The sequence below is a fragment of the Candoia aspera genome, chromosome 14 (genome assembly GCF_035149785.1).
Source record: "Candoia aspera isolate rCanAsp1 chromosome 14, rCanAsp1.hap2, whole genome shotgun sequence".
Classification (NCBI taxonomy): Eukaryota; Metazoa; Chordata; class Lepidosauria; order Squamata; family Boidae; genus Candoia; species Candoia aspera.
The window spans coordinates 9,908,285-9,928,901 of record NC_086166.1 but is presented as its reverse complement, the minus strand read 5'-3'; the positions used below and the strand labels follow the sequence as shown (position 1 = coordinate 9,928,901).

Here is a 20,617-nt window from a genome sequence, read left to right as displayed (position 1 = left end):
CCAGGCCAAGACGGGTGGTCTTTGGATGGAACTTACCATCTGGGGAAGAATCAGGGATTCCTATGGATGGAAAACAGTTCTCCCCACTTTTTGTTTCACGTCTTCATGCCAGGGCTTCAAAATCAGGATTTTTGTGGTATGTTAAAATATTTGAACAAGCAACAGGCTGGGTTCAAGAATCTCAACTGGTACCATTCCAGGAGGACATCATCGTGTGAGCATTTAAGAGCATGTTGGCTAGGGGGTAGTTAACTCTGGATTTTCCCAAAATTGCATTAATTTCTTTTCCTTCTGCTGCTTTTGGTGGGAAAGGTTAGGATAGGATGAAATAGTTTTCATCAGTACAAGAGGCTCTGGGATTTGTTTTAACAGGCTGACTGTGGCTGGACATCACAGCAGATACTGGCACAGCCAAATACTGGATGTTTCAAGTTAATTTTATGGATCAATCCATGATTCATTGTAGTTTTGAATTGCTTGCTTTGAAGGGGATCAAAATATGCCAGATGGTGGGTACAATGTTGAAACCTGTCAACCCAACTAGGTAGACCAAACCGAGAAATCCATTCCACACAAAGGCTAAAACTACCTTTATTGATATTGGCTATAGTAACAAAACCTTGCAAGTCTGACTATGTTCCCCCCCCCCCGCCGCCGCCCCTTTATACTCATGTGGATTAGGGAGGTGTCTGCCTAAGTCCTTTTGTGTATACTGTCTGGTTTTAGACCTCAGCCATGTTTTACCCCTTGTTGCTTGGATAATGGGTCTGGCCTATGTAATGGTATGTGGGAAAGACCTTGGGAGACAGGGAAAGAGATGCTACCTAGGGAACTATCAGATAAGAGAGGGTATGGCCTGCAGCTGCATAATGGGTGGAGAAAGAGGCTGAGAAGGGACCCTCCCTAGCTTCTCGGGCTGTAAAGGAGATGGCGGGAGATTTGTACTTTTAGACTTGCAAGATTCTGTTAATGAAACCTGGCAATAAAGTAGTATCAGCTCATCTGGTCGTGTTTCCTGACTGGTCTGCCTGGGAAGGCTGACACCTATCTCTGTCAAGGTCATCTTCCTTAGTCTCTGCCCAACCAAAGACCTGCCCATACACATATAAAAGGGGCAGGGCTTTGATTGCAACATCAGGTCTGCCATCTTACAGATGTTCACCCCGTCCCCCACAGATGCCCATGGCTTCTGCATTGTGAGTGTATAAGACAACTGATAATACAGAAAAGAAACTCTATAAAATAAAAAAGAGCATTAATCACTGAGCATTTAGTCTAACTTTGTTGTTTTTAACCAGTTCTGTAAAAAGTAATAATGAAGGAGCCAACTCCCTTCTCTAATAGTCCATACTCTCTCTCTGGTTCATAGTTGTTGGGACATCTGCATCTGGCCAATGACGATTATTGGGCATTTAGCTTTTGGCCCAGATACTGTGGTGTGATCTGCAAATGACTGTCTGCTATAATCCCAGTTTGCTGTATACCTGCGGTTCTCTATCTGTGGTTTGAAGACTGTATGTGGTCCATGGTGTAGAAAGCAAAATAGGGGTGTTTGTTTGTTTGTTTGTTTTTTCATGGACATGATATTGGAAGAACACTCAATTTTGCAAGATTTCGGCATTCTCATTCAAAATTTCACAAGACATTTAGGCTGTTAGTTTTAAGGGTCTTGTGAAGATTTGGGGCATTTTTAAAAACTTGGTGTGTGTGTGGAGAGGAGGTCATACGTGATACCCAGAGGCACAACATTGCTGACTTTTATCTTCTGTGATGATGCTCAGTGTTTTCATTGATGGAGTAGTACTCTGCATAATGAAGAAAGTTGGCTCAAACTTTGGAAGACCTGACCTAAACAATACTGCCCTAGTCCTAGCCCAGGTGCGAGGACAAAGGACCGCTTGGTCATCCTGGTATCGTTGGCACTGGATAGAGTGGCCCAGAATGCGTTGATGCCAAGGATGTTCTCAGTATCCTTGGGATGTGAGTAACAAGGACATGGACATTGGACAGCGCTATGGTGGTGCCACGTTGGTGGTGGGGGTTGATGGTCTGAGGGTCTCTTTTATGAACCCTTTATGAGCCTGGCTATCAGATTTTAGCGGTAGTCCGGTCGACTCTGTAGGAGAGCTTTATTTCAGTTAAAAAATTGTCTGCTTTCCTAACCCTAACCCTAACCTTGTCATTGGACTGGGCAAGACTTTGGTGGGTCAACCCCATCAAATTAAAGGCCACTCTTTTTCAATGCAATTGGCGTGAGGATTCCTATTCGCTTAGCTGTTTATAGCCAGCGTCTTGCTGAGGGTTGAGCAATGGACATCCCTTCTCACCTGTTCCACCTCTTCCCTGCAGCCTGTAACTGCAACCTCCATGCCCGTCGTTGCCGTTTCAACATGGAGCTCTACAAACTGTCTGGGCGGAAGAGTGGTGGAGTCTGCCTCAACTGTCGGCACAACACCGCTGGACGGCACTGCCATTACTGCAAAGAGGGCTTCTACCGGGATGTGAGCAAATCTATCACTGATCGCAAGGCCTGCAGAGGTAAGGAACAAGAGGGATCGGCCAGTCTTGGGGACCAGCAAGCGTGTCAAGCAGGATGAGTTGGACTGTGCCTTTGGCAGGTATAATCCACTCAAACAGAATTGGAACCACTTAGATCCATGTTTCTCAACCTTGGCCACTTTAAGATGGGTGGACTTCAACTCTCAGAATTTCCCAGCATGCTAGCTGGGGAATTCTGGGAGTTGAAGTCCACACATGCTGGCTGGGAAAGTCTAGGAGTTGAAGTTGACCCATCTTAAAGTGGCCACGGTTGAAAAATACTGCCCTAGATAATCTCACCAGAAAAGCCAAGAGCTGAGATCCAGTAAGATTAACTGAAGAAGGTTAGGAAGCTATCACCATTTTGTGAAGTACAATGAATTGAGCACTAGTCTTACAAACTTTGTTGTGTTACCTTTTTCTTCTAGCCTAATGTTAGTGACTATTTAACTTCTTTTGAGTAAGGTAGTCTGTTTGCACCTGTTTTTGCAATGGTCAGGTTTATTTTTAACTTGTTCTTTAGTGACATGGGTAGCCCTAACTTTCACAGGCCAAGGAACTGCCTTTCTTCTGCCATTCAGAGCATCCTATATAGGCCAATATCCAGTCCTGCTGTTAGAATTACAGCAGATCTACAGAAGCTAATATGCACATTGGTCTAGCATGAATGGTGCTTGGTGCAGGTTCCCATGTTCTCTGGGTTGTATGCAGCCTCCTACAGTGCTTTAGGTGGAGGCTGATAGAGGAACTTTGATCCGTGTGTGCGCGCACGCATTCATGTGTGTTTTTTTCCAGTGTATTCAAGGTGCAAATTATGTATCTGAGTTTAGAATCAAAGACAAAAAAAAATGAGATCCTTTTTTTACTTTGCGTAGATTCCTCTGTCGGCATAAAATAATTGCTTCATGCTTTGTGGTTTGTATTCCCTTTTCTTTGATATATCTGTTTTCTTTTTAATTCTTTTTTAATTGTAAGCCGCCCAGAATCGCCATGGAGTCAGGCGGTCTCAACACTGAAATATTAAATCAAAAGTGCATCTGTTTACTTATTTATTTAGGGAATTTACATGGCTCCTCATTTTATGTATGTTACTCAGGAGAGAGAGAGAGAAATAGAGAGAGAGAGAGAGAGAGAGATTTTCAACAAAATACAAAACAGAGTTAAAATAATCATAAGGCAATAACCAAGGCACCATAACAAGACTCACAGCACAAGCCACGCCTATCTGGACTCAACCAACATCCCAGCCCACCATCTGGGGAAGAGCCAAGAAGCCTGGCATTAGATAATGATCAATTTCTTGGATGTATTCTCAGATTTTACCTGTTATACCCTAGTTTGGGGCTTTTCTTCCTTCAGACTTCCCATCATCCCATCTGGGACTGCCTTGAAAAGTGCTGTCAGAGCAACTCCTCATGAGTGGAGCCACCTGGCCCTGCCAACATCTGCAGGAGGGCGATGTGCTTCCGCTTTATTGGTCAGAAAAGAAACAAGGCTGGCATCAGACTTGAAGGAGCCAGTACTCGTTTGAGATAATGTAAGATGGCAGCCCGCCAACTAGGATTGAAGAAATGAGTGGCGAGCCAATGAGAGTCTTGCTCCTGGTTCGGAGTGCTGTGGTCTCTATTCTGCATGGCACCCCTGGGTAGACAGGGACTCCTCTAAGCCCACAGACCTTTGCCAGCTGTCTCAATGTGCCAATCCCTGCAAGGAAGGGAGTGGCTTCATCTGGCATAGTTGAAAAGGTCCTACCAGTCAGACATCTGGATGCAAAGGGGAAAATTGAGAGCAAAGCTGGTTTTCCCCCATCTCCAATCAGGCTCATTTAGTTGAATTTTTCTGGGAGAAATTTGCAGTTGAAAACTTGGATTGGGGAGAGGAGCAGTGGTGCAATCCACTAAGCTCCATGTCGGAAGACTCTGGTGACTTTGGAGGAACAGAAGGAGTGCAGTGTTTCTCAACCTTGCCAACTTTAAGAAGTGTGGACTTCAACTTCCAGAATTCCCTAGCCAGCATGCTGGCTAGGGAATTCTGGGAGTTCAAGTCCACACATCTTAAATTTGGCGAGGTTGAGAAACCCTGAATAAGACTTGTTATTCTTCAGCAGATCCAGGTTTTGTCAGGAGCTGGACATGGGTGGCACAGGGCTCCTAGGAAGCTATGCTCCTCACCAACTTTTGGGATTTTAGAAGCACTGGGAGTCCTGACCTCAGAAACAGATTTTCAGGTCAGGGAATACACTGCAGGGGGAACGAGACAGGAGATATTTCCTCTCCACAATGGGAAGTCTTCTTCCATATTGGAATGTGGAACTTTAAAGGACTTTAAATTATCGGTTGAAAAAAAGCCATATCTTTGCTAAGCTTGCAAATATTCTCAACAATTCAATAGCATACAGTCTTCTCATATTACTGTGATCCTGAAAGCTTTTGCATGCCCCAAGAGATGTGCATATATGTGGGGGCATTTCCTAAGGGTGGTCTCTTGGAGGAAAAAAAATGTTAATTGCAACTTTGGTTGCCACTTTATCCATTTTAGCTGCCCAATTTGATTACAGTGAAATTATTCGTTGTTACGAACTAATTTAAAGACAGAGATTCCACCCCCCCATGGAAAAAAACAACAGCAACAGTGGTTTCAAGAGCAATTTTCTGAAACATTTAATTTTCCACCCCACATTGTTCCATTCAGAACCAGGACCCGTGCCCAGGGACAGCTGTCCCATAAAACAGATAAGGTACACGTTCTCTGACTTTCTAGCCCTGTTTGTCAGCCTTACTAGATAGACGAGACAGGAAACATGACCAGATGAGCTAATTCTACTTTATTGTAAAGCTACATTAACAGAATCTTGCAAATCTCAAAGTACAATTTTGTCCCCTTGTCTCCTTTACAGCCTGAGAAACTAGGGAGGGTCCCTCCTGAGCCTCTTGCCCTTCCCTGCTGCTGGCTATGCTGTCTCTTAGCTGACTGTTCCCTTGGCACCAACTCTTGGCCCAGTCTCCCAAGGTCTTCCCCACATACCATTACAATATCCTTCTGATGTATCTAGAGCAGTGTTTCTCAACCTTAGCAACTTTAAGAGGTGTGGACTTCAACTTTCAGAATTCCCCTGCCAGCGTGAAGTTGAACTCCACACCTCTTGGTTGAGAAACACTGATCTAGAATATTTCAGGAAGGTGTTTTGTTCTGTGACTAGTTAAGTACAGGTTCCCGGTCTTTATTACAGGTGATTTGAACTTTCTCACATTTAAAAGTTTGCCTACAGTCTAGTTAGAGTTCCATAACAATTGAAACATTAAAAAGTTTCCTTCAAGTTGCACTTGACGTTTGTTTTCATGACAACAATATCAAAATATTTTGCTCTTGCCATCTTCCTGGATGTTTTTTCAACTGGCCAGTATAGCCTACAGCCCTGAAATGTCCTAGTGGTCTCCTATCCAAGAGCCAGCCCTTCAAGGTAAACCAGGTCAAGAAACAGGCATGGCAGGAATTCCAGGAATACTCTTTATTATGGTATGGTAGAATAGCCGACTTTTGAAAGCCTGTTCAAGTTTCTCTCTGCCCCATCTTATACCAAATAAAATTTTAAAAACCTTCTGGTCCTTTCTCCCCCAGATGCCCTCAAGAATACCCAGATATGCCTTTCTGCAGCTGAGGTGTCCATCATAGATGGTCACCACCTGTTTTAGTTAGGGGTTCCCTGCTCTGTGGACAAAATAGCAAATCTCTTTTCGAATTCTAACAAATAGTGTTCGGTAGAACACCCTCTAGTTGACCTCATGGAGGATGTGGACTTCAAAAGACTTCCTCAATAAGCCATTCAGTCACGTGTACCAAAAATATGGTTCCAATGCCCAGAAAATTATTATATGGCCAAAGACATTCTTACAGAACAGACCAAAATTCAAACAAAGTTTCTGGTGGATCTGCATTCAAGGGACTGTATCCTAAGACGCTGTTCCTGCTGTCAGACCCATCCCTGGGTTTTTGAAAATCCTAAACCAGAGAAGATCCTACTTCCCTGGGTTTTTTTCCTAAACCAGAGAAGATCCTACTTCTCTTTCTTCATCAACCATCACAGCAGCCAACTCTTGCCATCTCTCCCCTCTTCTCTCCATGTGGGAGACCGTGAGGTTAGGATCCCCTGCTGGGACAGGAGGCCACCTTGGGCCTGGTGTTTCTACGACGCCTGGCCCATGCAAGAACAGGCTTAGGCTGTTGTGCAATTGGCTGCACATCTGGATCGGCCCTCAGCAGACAGGCTGTGAATCATACAGGACTACACAAGGCTTGTTGACTCAGTTCCTGATGTTCAGAGAGGTTTGTTTGCTCGCAAGCATTTTTAGCTCAGAACTTCTCACCATCCCCTGGGTCTAGAAAGTTGGAAAACAGTCTAGGTGACATCTCTGTGAGCCAGACCAAGCTGGGGGACTCTTGACTCAAGGCTAATCATAATTCCCAGTCTGGGAGAGCCTGATTCATTTGCGTCAAGGCATCATAGCTGTGACATGGGTGCATTCCACGTTTCCCAGCCTCGGTGGCCTTGGCAAGGGTGGGCATCTGTAAATATATAAAGGTGACCTCAGGGCCACCCCTCTTCCCTGCCTCTGAGCCTGGCTCATGCAAAACCCAGGGAATCTGCCAAGAACCTCTTTTATTTCCTTTCTAGATTTACCGATAACAAATCTCCCAACGTATTCTGGCTTTGTATCCTCTAACAGGGCAATCTAGATCAGCCCTATGAAACGCCACAGGAATCCCTTCCAAGTATGTGCACGTCAGTTCGGAAGACTGAGACATGGATAGATTTAGTTAATAGGCAGAATGTGTGGGTGATTGACTGCAGGAGGAAGAAAAGACATAAGCAATAAATTTACCTTTTTCTTTTTTTTTTAAGTCATAACTTTTTGTTGGCCTGCCCCAGTTGTTAACTCCCCTTGATATCTGCCTTCCTAACAGATCATTTTTAGATTTGACTCGATCATTGCAGATCGTTTGGGGGTGATTAGAGAATGAGAAGGAATATAAAATATGTTAAATAATTATTTTATTTTTACTTTATGCCCATCCTTGTTAGGCAAGAAGAGAACAAAGAAATTCTAAACCCAAGAGTTAAATCTCAAACCGTAAAGTGTTCCTGCAACCTTGAGTCTAAAAACTTGGTCTGCATATTAAAATATAACTTAGCTAATTGTGTGCATTGGAATCAAACTCAGATCAAACTTTGGGAAGCAGACCACCGGGGCGGTCCACAGGTCCAAAAGTCAAGATGGTAGTTATAACCATGTGATCAAAGCCCCGCCCCTTTTAAAAATGCATTTAATATGCATCTTGGCTTTTTTGGCCCACTTACCCATCCCTGCAGACACCCCTGGGTGCAATGCTGCTTTTGTCATTTTCTCACAAAAAACTTTATTACGGCAAAGACCAGCATAAAGCAATACAATATCAAAAGGGTACAGAAGTACATAATATAAAAAGCAAAGGAGGATACAATGTGGGGAAAACAGGCACATAGGACCCATCATAGAGAATCCAGGTCTAAGTAAGAATAAGATTAAAAGACAGTTAAAATTAAAAATTTTACTAAAAAAAAAAAAAAGCCTATCTGTCCATCTACAAATAAATAAGAAAAGTAAAGAAAAGTAGTTCAGAAAGCAAGCAAATATCAATATCAACACATAAAACCAGTAAGTATAAAAGCAGTTGCCAAAGGTAGAAGGAAGCAAACACATAAAGAAATGAAGAATGGAAACTGAAGAGAGAGACTATTTTGCTGACTTGTTGTGGGCACCAGCATCTTCAGGCTGCCCCACAAAATGTGTCACTGGGATGACAGCATTCAATCCTACAGACATCCGGTGCAGACTCCAAGATCAACAGCCATCTTAGAAGGGGCATTTTTTTCTGAGTGAAGAAAAATGCTTTTTCTCAAATGGGATTTTGCACAAGTAGCACATCTATACAGAAGGGCCCCAATGCTTCTCTGCCTTTCTCTTTTTACCTCCAAGACACCTCCGGTCAAATGCCGGCTTTCAATATCCCAGGACCTGAATGCATGCAGAATATAATCTCAGTCCTAGAGATGTTTTTCTTTAATCAAGATTATTGCTTTTCATTTATAAGCATTGACCCTTAGTAGGTATTCGATAGGGTAAGGGCTGTTTTCTTTTTACAGCAACTGCAATGTGAAAATGGCTCAGGAAGAAATTTTCTGGCAGTTCACAATGGTTCATCACTGGGTGTCCTACAAACCAGCAAGAACTTTGTGTTTCTCTTTGAAGACAGGCCTCGTTCTGAGTGCTTTGGAAAGTCCTTTCTTCATTCTTCCTGAATGGCCTAGAAAAAAGCCCAGTCTATCCTACGGGGTTGTGGTAACACCACAGAGAAATGTTCCAATTGTAACGAGCTTCTTGTAAAATACAAGGCAAGAGTTCTAGAGGGAAGCAAGTGGGATCTCTCTGTCACCCAGTTAATTAGTTAATGGAGGAGTAATCATTGTTAATCACCCAGGCGGTGAATTGGCAGGGCTTCATATTCCTGTGGGTGCCTCCTTTCCATATCATTTCAGTTCCCCTTCGCCTGAAAAGTTCACACTCTTGGCTCAAGCACATGGTGATCTTTGTCACCTCTCTGTGGCAGCCACCTTGGAAGGGTGCCCTCTGTTTTTTGAAGCACCATCCGGGAGGGATTGAGACATAGAATTGATGTCACCTCAAGAAGCTTGGTTTCCAGCAGGAAGATACCACAGGGAAGGGAGGAATATGACCTTGGCTCTGAGAGAACAGACATGATCTGGGGGATGTGCCAGGGTGAAGGGAAGTGACATGTTCCTGGAACAATTTGGCCAACCTAACCCAACAGATAAGGAAGTAAGTGAACAGGGAGCTCAAACCAGGTGCCCCACAAGCATCTTTGCTATTAATAGGCCATCTTCAGGCCCTACATCCTCCCCCCTCGCTTTCTTGCATCTCCTGAAAGCCTTTGTTGTAACATCTGGAGCCCATCCAAATTTGCTCCTGACTGAACATTTTTAATTGGATCGGAGGAGAAAAGCATTAAATGCATGAATGCCAAGCAATCATGCAAACTGCAGTTGAGTCGAATTTGTTTTAAACGGCAAGGAAACAAAATCCAAATGTAGGTTTTGTCCTGGCCGCACCCCACTGTTTTTTCAAGTATACCTCTGTTTTAAGATAGGGGGGAACATGAGAGGGTAATTCCAGGGTTGGGTGTGGGCAGGGGCACGTGGGATGGTGATGCGCCATGTGGCACATTCACTATCTGCATCATCCATAATGAATGATGAGTATGTTGGCAGTCTAGTAGCTATTAGTGGACAGCTAGAACCACTGAATGGAGCAGAACACAGTGAAAGATGTGCACAAAAAAAGAATATTATCTAAAATAGCTTTAATGAGCATGTTAGAGAAATGTAGGTTATTGATCTTACACAGTCCACCCAAGCATAAAGAATTACACACTTAGACGAAGTAGGTTCAAAAGTAAGTAAAAAGAGTCTTACTGATTTATTTGGTTCACTTACATCCATCTTCGGTAGAAAAATGATGTTCCTTGTTTCTTCTGTTCTTTCCCTAAACTTAATTTACACTTAGCCCTCATTGCTGCTAAGAGCTGCATGGGGAATAGGGGAAAACCTCTTTTCTTAGGCCGACTGCATGGCCCAAGATGGAGAGGGCTTCAAAGCATGCTGCGTGCTGCTTCTCCAATTATGAAGAAAAAGGAAGAGGAAGTGAGGACTGTGGGAGGGGCAACAAACTGCTTCCTCCAGAAGTGCATGGAGAATTTACATACTCATCCACATGCTAATGAGGCATGCTGATTTGCTGATACCTCCAACAAGTACATGGTGATCTATCTGCCCCTCTTCCACCAACAATATGATATGGGATCATTTATGTAACATACACAGAGGGCATCATAAATAAACATGTAGTCAGGTGTTCTTCTTTACAACAAACATGACTCTATGCCATAGGAGGACAACCCACTATCAATGAGTTCTCTGTACATAGCCCAGCAGCATACCCGTTGTACCCCTAAGCATCCCAAGATCACGCCACTGGAGTTTGGCAGCCAATGACCCAATTTCAATCACGCCATTTCTGCCTATTTTTTTCATTTTTTTATTACTCATGAATAATATCGTTTTTATACTGCCAACTGCTAAAAATTCGTGGCAGGTTACAGAATTACATACCACCATACATATGTAAAAAATCTGCACTGCTCGTGAAACCAGGCATCTCATAGCACTCTGCTTCCCCGCATTCATGAAAAGCACTGCAAGAGAACGGTGTCGTCAGAGGTCTCCAGAAAACTCTCAGAGGGGGGGTTCTTTGGATCTCTGAAGTTAGGGTGTTCCATAACATAGGGATATAGACAAAGAAGCAACATGTTCTAGCTTCCCTCCCTCTGATCTCACTTGGGGCAGCATTCAACCACTTGCTTCTGACAACACCCTGAATGAGTCTGTTGTATCTGGAGGAGACAGTACCTCGGATACTTTGGTTCTAAGCTTTATGGGTTACAACTGGGGTTTGGAGTGATTCGGAGGCCCATCCTGACCCTTGAACCCCTAAAGAGCAAATAACAGACCACACCTATTTGTCTATCCCTGGATGGTCTTCTGTAGTTCTTCAGGAGGTCAGGAGGACCTCCCAGATCCTTCAAATGCTGCCTACCTCTACATTATGAGAAGGCATTCTCTGTTCAAAGCTGTCCAGATGGAGGCTACTTTGAAGAGGAAAACAGGGACAGAAGTTTGCCCACCTGCACTGAAGAAGCAGAGGTGTGGTAGGATAGACAGGGCAGGGCTGATGATTAACTGGATTCCAACTTCTCTGGGCCTCCATCATATCCCCATGTGCCAAATAAATTTATTTTAGACAACAACCTGGCCAACTGACTGGAAGAGATCCGTATTCATACCCATTCCAAAGAAAGGAGATCAAACAGAATGTGGAAATTATTGAACAATTTCATTAATTTCACATGCTAGCAAAATTTGCTGAAAATAATTCAACAACGTTTGCAGCCTTACATCAACAGAGAACTACCAGAAGTCCAAGCTGGATTTAAAAGAGGATGCGATATGAGAGATATCAGTGCCAATGTCAGATGGATCTTGGCTGAATGTAAAGAATACCGGAAAGATATTTACCTCTGTTTCATTGATTATGCAAAGGTGTTTGACTGTGTGAACCATAACAAGTTATGGTTAATATTACGAAGAATGGGAATTCCAGAGCACTTAATTGTACTCATGCAGAACCTGTACATGTATCAAGAGGCAGTCCTTAGAACAGAAAACGGTGATACCGAGTGGTTCAAAATTGGAAAAGGTGTGCAGCAAGGCTGTATACTTTCACCCTACTTATTCAATATGTATGTTGAACAAATAATTTGAGAAGCAGGAATGTATGAAGAAGAACAGGGTATCAGAATTGGTGGAAGACTCATTAACAACCTGCGATATGCAGATGATACAACTTTGCTTGCTGGAAGTGAAGAAGACTTGAAGTACTTGCTGACGAAGATCAAAGATCGTAGTCAGCAATACTGACTACACCTGAATGTGAAGAAGAGGAAGATACTCACAAATGGACCAATAAACAATGTCACAATAAATGGAGAAGAAATTGAAGTCATCAACAATTTCAGTCTACTCAGATCAATGATCAATGCCAAGGGAACTAGTAATCAAGAAATCAAATGACGTATCGGGCTGTGAAAATCTGCCATCAAAGGCCTATCTAAAGTTTTCCGAAGTAAACTTTAGATAGGTCTTTGATGGCAGATTCAGAAGTAACGATTCAGAAGTAAAGATGTCAGTTTAAAAACAAAGCTGCATCTGACTCATGCCATGGTCTTCTCAATTGCCACATATGCCTGTGAAAGTTGGACATTAAAAAAGGAAGATAGAAGAACTGATGCATTCAGTTGTGGTGTTGGTGAAGATTATTGAAAATACCATGGACTGCCAGAAGAACAAACAAATCAGTATTAGAAGAAATACAGCCAGAATGTTCGCTAGAGGCGAAGATAACTAGGCTTAGACTCTCATTCTTTGGGCACATCATCAGGAAAGACCGATCACTTGCAAAGGACATCATGTTTGGTAAAGTCGAGGGCCAGCGGAAAAGAGGAAGACCTTCAGTGCGATGGATTGGTACAATTACCGCAACAATGGATGCAAACATTGGAACAGGCATATGGCACAAGACCGAACAGCATTTCATTCTGTTATACATAGGGTCGCCATGAGTCGTAAATGACTCGACAGCAACTAACAACAACAACAATGACGACAACAACAACATGCAATGGGTGAGTGGGATTTTCCTGCCTTGGGAAAACAAGAGAGGATAGTGAATGCTATTATTTCCTGCATCAACTAACTAAATTTGAATAATTAAGCAATCAATCAATCAACTTTTTCTGGTTTGTGACTAGCATTGCTTTAGGAACCATTGGCTTAAAAATTAGGATTGCTGCAGCCGTAAGTGTGAATATTCTTGCATTTGACCCCTTTTCTTTCCCCAGAGCTGACCTTCCAGCAAGTCAAACAAGCAATAGCTGTAGCAAATGACCATCCCCTCCTACATTTGTCCTGGAATAATTCTCTTAGCAAGTCTTGAGGAAAGAACAATTAAGACCTGTGGTTATCATTACACCTCCCTTTCCAGGATGATACTCCTGTAATAAAAGTTTTGGGGAAAGGGGAGAACTTAAAAATGAGGAAGGTGGCCGTCTGCCAGAAAGTCTGTTCACGGGGAAGGTCTGGAACAAATCCAGAGAGGTGATTTATAAGGCAGTTGAGCATGATATAATCTATAGTGACTTGCTCAGAAAAAATGATCCCGTGTCATGTTAAGATGGGATCCATTGCCAGTGGTGCCTTCTTTTCATTCTTGCTTTGAAAAGATCCTCCTTGAGACAGAAATGGACTGGGTTCGCTCCTTGTACTCGAGACTATGATATGGCTTTGGTTGCACATCTTATGTAAACACAGCCATGTAGTTATTAACCACAGTTTATGGCTTGTCATGTTTTTGAAATAATAATTGTGGATTATTCAACAAATCATAGGTTAATGTGTGAACCTCCAAGATGAAGGTAGTGATAGATCTATACATATAAAATACATTGCAAAGAAGATTCTTGTCCTCCTGAGGTTCTCCTCTCCCCCCCTCTTCTCCCCTCTTCTGTCCTTCTCTTCTCTTCCCCCCCTTCTCTTCTTGATGATGATGATGATGACTTGGTGTAACTGCCACCCCCATAGTTTCTTCATCACAGCTTTTTATTTCCATTTCCTTCATCTCTGAGGTCCCCCATATAGCAGGGAAGTGACACCCAATGCCCTTCTGCTGTCTACAGCCACTGACTGTCACTCTCCTGGACAGGTTGGATTGATGTCTCTTCCTTAGTCCACACACTTTCCTGGAGAGCAGCTGAGAGTGAGAAAGATACCCAAAAAAATGCAGCCCGGCGAAGAGTGGCAGGCAGGCAGTGAACTTGTCAGCCTGTGGTTTCTCAAAAAAAAAAAAAAAAAACCCTGAGTCATTTCCTCTGTGGGGCTGGAAAGGGATTTGCTGGGACCACAGCTGCTGTGAAATTTTCCCGGCCTCTTCCTAGGCTTGCACATACAAACACACGCGCACACATGCACATTTTTGAGATTGATTCATTTTGAAGCTGGCCCTCCCAAGCTTTCTTTGTTGGTCTTCCCTTCCCCCAGTTTTATGCTGGAGCCAGTACCTCAAGGGTGGGACTCATGTTTTACACAAAGGCACTTTCAGGTTCAAGCCACGGGCATCTCTGGTTGCAAGGAAGTTCAGGTAGTACCGCCAGGAAAGAGTGTGTTGCAGATTCTGCAGGGAGAGGAAGAAAGTTGAAGAAGGAGAGAAATTTTAGAGGGAACTGACCCAATTGCACTTCCCAAGCCCATGTGTGACCTGGATTGCAGTTGACAACCAACCTTCTCATTTTCCTGATCGTTGTGATGTAGTTCAGATGTACATCCAAGAATGTGGATATGAGATTCTGCATATTCAAATGGCCATCACTGGAAGTCATTTTTGATAGGCCTATTTCCGCAAATGTCTACTTCACCTTGAAAATATTACCTAAAGCCCAGTTGGAGGATTGAACTTCATCCTTCTCACCCATTATCCTTACTCCCTAATACGTGGACACCAAATGAGGATTTCTAGGCTGCCAAATCCTATGTCAGACCCAGATCTTATTGAAGGCTACTGTTATGGACACAGAAAGAATGACAAAAATCAATTTTTGGAATGTAAAATCAAATAAAGCAGGATGCTCAAGACTGCATTGTTTGGGTCATTTGAAGAGGATGTTAGAGCAAGCAAGAAATTGAAGCAACAGCAGATATGACACAACACTCTCTTACTGTTACAAAATAGATAGAACATTGCTTCATATAAACATTTGCTTAGCATAGTATTGATGTTCCCTGCTCTTACGTATGATTTTAAGATGAATCTACTACTCAAGACCATTCAATTCAATGTCTCGTAGCTCACTTGTTGGTGATCTCATTTACATGCTTTCATACTTGGAAAGAAGCCCAATTCTGTCCTTAATGGTAGCATGTCTAGAAAGAGGCCATGTTCTGTCCTGCTTGTTATCATTGTCCAGGGCAAAGTTGTTATTATTTGGAATATTTTACCACCTTACTGTTTTTCATCTTCTTTCACAACCTTTAATTCCTTGTTTACATCTTGGCCATGACATCGTTCTCATTCTGTAGGCTGTATCTGCCACAAGAAGATAATGCTGCATCTTCATAGGCTGTCTTGCTTCTGGTTAATCCCTTTTCTTCTTCCTGAACTGGTCACCATTGTTCCAGGAGCTGAGGTTTCTCACAGTAGACATTCCAGAGCATTACCTTCTCATCTGTCTCTATTCTTGTCCATGTCTTCAAATGCTTTCAGAGGTGGATACCCAGAGTTCTTTTGCTTGAATGTCATTGTGGGAGGACCCATGCAACTTTGGAGGTATTGGCTAGACAAGCAAAGCCACACAGTGTTAGATGGCATTTCTTCCCCTCCAATATTCTTTCCTTCTCCCTTGATGCATATAACATAAGAATGGAGTTCAGGATTGGTGCCATTCCCACTTCTGGGGATAGACAATTCTACTAGTTAACCATACACTAGGTGAAAACAAATTCTTTCTTTTGTCTGTCATGAATCACTCACCTCAAAGCTTCATCAGGTGTCTAGAACACAGTAAGTGGAACCTTGCGCACTAGACAGCTTCTAGGAAGAGTCAGCTGGTCTTTGTCAGCCTCCCCAGTCATTTATTTACCTTTCTCCTATTGCTCTCAGCTTTGCTATCACCAGGCATGGTGGAAATTGAAGCTCTTGTTACTCAGCTTATGTTCTTTGCTCAGGATTTAGATGCCTTCCTCGAAAAGATCCTACTTATCCTATGCCACACAGGTACACACGAAGTGCTGATTTGTGGTCCAAGGTTGTGGGGTGCCGAGGAAGAGCTAGGGATTCACTCAGGAAGACTTGAGGCTGTCTGTGCAGGAGTGTCTGAAGTGAAGTCTAGGTCAATTCCCACCCACTCTACTCTCCCCCTCCCCCCATAAATCCCTGGCAGTGTTTCAGTCATCTTCCTTTCACAGTGAATACCAAGAGAAACGTCCCCTCCCTTCCTCTGCTGAATTATATTCTGTTTTCCTCTGTCTAATCTGTATAGCTGAAACTCAGCTTGAAGACTGTTGGGGCAAGTCCTGCTTTGAGATCTTCTGAGCCCATAATTGCAGAGCATTAGTGACAAAGCATCTCCATTAAGAAGGGATACAGCTCTGGTAGATGGCCTAACCACAGACTTTAATGCCCTGGAAGGGGTGGTGATGGTTCATCGGATGCATTTCTTTTAGGAGGACAAATCGGTCAATCCTGCAGAGTAGGGCAACACACATCATCTCTCTCCAGGAAGATTTCCAGGATTGTACTGTATATGTTTGTTGGTTTGTTGGTTTAAATTTATTGGCTGCCCAACTCCAGCAGGCTCTGGATGAGGGTTTTTGAGGGTGGCACTTCCTGTTTCAGTTTTCACAGAGTCCCAGAGAAAAAGAAGCCACTGGAATCCATAAACAAGGCTCCTTGGCGTTACTGCTAATATTCTGACAGTACACAAGGATTCATCGTTGCTGGAAGAGGGGTGATAAGACCCAGAGAAGCATTTCATGAAGATTCCTCAAGACAGCCTCTGTGAATGGGTCCTTCAGATTGGCCCCAACCTCCTTTTACAAGACTCTCATGGCTTTGCCTCATTTTCTTGGCTTCCATCCTGCAACATCCCTGCTGATGATTTTAAAATTTGGACTAGGACGGTGGAGGACCTGATTCAAATCTCTTCCCAACTCTTGAAGCTCACCAAGTGTCTTTGGGCCAGTTTCTATCCCACTCTGAATCTATTAATTTGTGAGGGTAGATTGATAATAAGATGAGGGCTGTCAAACTATCCTTGCTCCTCTCATGTCTTTGAAGGCTATTCTTGTAATAAACCTCAGCAATGAATGGCTTCAAACCTGCATTCTTTATAATACCTATATGATAGGTATAATATTACTATAACTTGATTGACTGATGGATTATGTGCCATCACGTCATTGTCAATTCTTAGCAACCACACAGATTTTCTCCAGGGCGCTCCCTAACCTGGTCTTTCATATCTTCCAACAATGCATCCATCACCGCTGTTGACTGAGCCCACCCACCTTGCTGCTGGTCATCCTCTTCTTCTTTTTCCTTCCAGTAACTAGATTATTGTAGCTATATTTCTTGATCAGATTTTCAATTGCCCAAACAGGCAACCTACAAATATTTAAGGGAATATGATAAGGTTTGCAAAAAAAAAAAAAAAAAAAACCAAAGGTGGAAAACAAATCTGCATTGCAATCCATCCATTTCAGTTTTGCAAAGTTTTTCATCCTTCCATTAGTAAATGTCATTTTTTTTCATTAGTAAGTTTCTCCCACTTCCAGATAGTCATTTTATTTTTTTAAAAGAAGTATGCATTTTATGCAAACATGTGTATTTTAATTTGAATTTTGCATAGGATAGATAGATAGATAGATAGATAGATAGATAGATAGATAGATAGATAGATGATAAAGATGATAGATTTTGCAAATGATTTTGTCTGACATAAAACATTTTTGCACATTTTTAAATCGGCGTGCCTTTTTGTGCAGGCTTTTCCCTCCTATCAGGAGAAAGGAGTTGAATCCATGAGCTGTTCAACATTCTGAAAAGTGCAGAGTTTGCAGGACACCAATTTTACTTGGCGCATTGGTTCCAAACGGCAAAATTCAGCAAGTTTGAATTCAGATGTAAACTAAAACAAGCCTTTTCCCCTTATCTCGAGTATCAGTACAAAGGCATCAGGTCTCACTTGTTGCCTTTGCGCTTGATGCCATTAATAGTTTTTCAGATTTCTAATGCATTTTCTGTGCCAAAGCCAGGGGTGTTATCTACTCAAGCCATTTCAAGGCATCCTTGTTGCCAGCTTTTTATATTCCCCGCCCAAAGCCGAGGCAGCACCCTGTGGAAGACTTGTCTGATGTCCCAAGGATATCTGGAAGGAGAAAACCGAATTACAGCTAACAAAGTGATTATGATTCCTCCCGGCTAGTGAGTAAAGCCTAAAGCGAATTTGAAGATAAGTAAAGCTGGAACTTACAAATGTTCAGACTTGGTTTAATTGAACAGCTGTAGCTGAAAAGCCAGCGCAAGCACGTCTTGAGATCAATCTGCATAACTGAAGAAAAGCCATAAAACATCCACAAGATCCAGGGAGAGCTGTCAAAGCTGTGGCTGCAGCTAAGCTTTTAGGAGCAAAAATGTCCTCAGCTCACGGTTCATGGAAGCTTCTTTGGTGCGGGAAACAGGAATGATTTAAGTGCAGCGCTGGCAACCCGCAGCCTGCAGAGCTGCGCTTTGGTGCAAAAGAGCGAGCGTCGCCTCAGAAGAAGGGGGTGTCCCCAGCTGCTTCTCCCCTTTATTTATTTATTTTATTTATTTATTTATAGTTCAAATCCAGTCACCACCCATCTCACTCAAAGAATGACTCTGGGCAGTTTACATTAAAACAAGAGTAGTTGTTAAAATGCAATAAAACAATATTTATTTATTTTATAAATTTATTCACCGCCCATCTCTCCCCTCCGGGGGGACTCTTAAATAAATTCTTAAATAAAATTCTTAAAAAGGATAGTCCAAGATGTAGACATTAAAAAATTCTTGATCTACGGGAGCATCTTCAGGGTGCTAACTACCCCCAGGGTTGGTTACCCCTCCTCACGCCCCACGCAAGATGGCAGAGCCAGGTCTTCACCCCTTTCCTGAAGGCCAGGAGAGTGGGGGCCCGCCTCCCCTCTGGGGGAAGTGTGTTCCACAGGGCAGAGGCAATGGCAGAGAAGGCTCTCTTCCTGGTCCCTGCCAGTTGACATTCTTTCATGGATGGGGTCCATAACATGCCTTCTCTGCCTGACCAGGTGGGATGGGTCAACGTAATGGGGGTGAGACAGTCCCTCAGGTAGCCTGGCCCCATGCCATGTAGGGCTTTAAAGGTGATAACCAACACTTTGGATTGGACCCGGAAGCAAACTGGCACCCAATGCAGCTCCCGCAGCAAAGGTGTTACATGTGCCATCCTTAGGGCACCCAAAATTGCTCGCACGGCCAAATTCTGAACCAGCTGTAGCTTCCGGATACTCTTCAAGGGTAGCCCCACGTAGAGCACATTGCTATGTGGGTTAGATGATACGGGTTAGATGATGCCTAAAAATCTTAGCAGCGATCAAGTCTAAAATCTAGAAGCCTTAGGGAATGCCATGAGGACAATTCTTCTTTCCCACTCATGCTCCCCAGAAATTGGTAGCCAATGACATCTTGCGGCTGAGTCTGGAGATAAGCATTGCTTTGTTCTCCATCAATGTCTAACTCTGCTTTGAAACTTTCTAAATCGTTCTGTGCCATCAAGTACCATAGTTCATTTATACAATAAGTGAGGAAATTTGTAAGGAACCACACTTCGACCAGACTTGAGCTTTTGAAGGACCCAATCAGGGAAAAAAATAAGGAAGAGCCATAAAATTATGCATGGGGTGTAGAAAGTAGGAACATCACTCCTGCTTCTACCCTGTTCAGTGAAGCTCAGAATTAGACCTGGTTCTGGACCAACCAAAGGGACCAACCCTCATAGTTTGCAAAGTTAAACGAATTTGCTTTCACCAGATAGAGTGACAGCCACAAGGTTAGACAGCTATAAAGGATGAGAGATTGTCCTGGAGGCTCGGAAGAAGAAGAGTGTTATTTTACCTGTCTTGTGTTTACCACAATTAAAAGTAGGGGCCTAGATTAGACAGGCTTTTGGTGGAACCCAGTACAAGTAGTCCTTGCTTAACAACCACTCGTTTAGTGATGGTTTGAACTTATGACGGTGCTGAAAAAACCAACTTATGACCGGTCCTCACACTTACAACCATCACAGCGTCCCCCCAGTCACATGATCACAATTTGGTCGCTTGGCAACCAGTTCGCATTTATGACTATTGCAGCATCCCGTGGTCACGTGATCGCCATTTTCAACCTTCCCAGCTGGCTTTTGGCAAGCAAAGTCAATGGGGAACCGTGTGATTCACTTAACAACCATGTGGTTCATTTAACACTCATGGTGATGTGCTTAATGACCTCCACAAAAAAGGTCATAAAATCAAGTCAGATTCGCTTAATGACTGATTCACTTAGCAACCAAAATTCCGGTCCCAATTGTGGTTGTGAAGTGAGAACTACCTGTAGGCAGGATTCTTCTTATGCCTGTAGGCAACTTTGAAGAACAGACTGGTGCTTCTCTAATAATGCTGGTCCTGTTCACGCTGATGCCCTCCAACTTTCCCACCCAAAGTGCTGAACTGAGAGTATCAGAAGTCTCCCTCTTGCTGACATGCCTTTGTACGGGGATGTGGGTTTGGCAATGTTTTCTCTGATGAGAAATATTTCAGGGAATT

General features: G+C 43.1%; 1 protein-coding gene across 1 annotated transcript in view; it reads left to right on the top strand.

The window, feature by feature from the left end:
• Window positions 1–20,617, top strand: part of NTN3 (netrin 3) — a 108,236-nt gene that overhangs the window by 48,043 nt on the left and 39,576 nt on the right. The window contains exon 3 of the mRNA XM_063314641.1: window positions 2,350–2,538. Coding sequence (XP_063170711.1) covers window positions 2,350–2,538 — 189 coding nt within the window. The remainder of the gene's footprint in view (window positions 1–2,349; window positions 2,539–20,617) is intronic.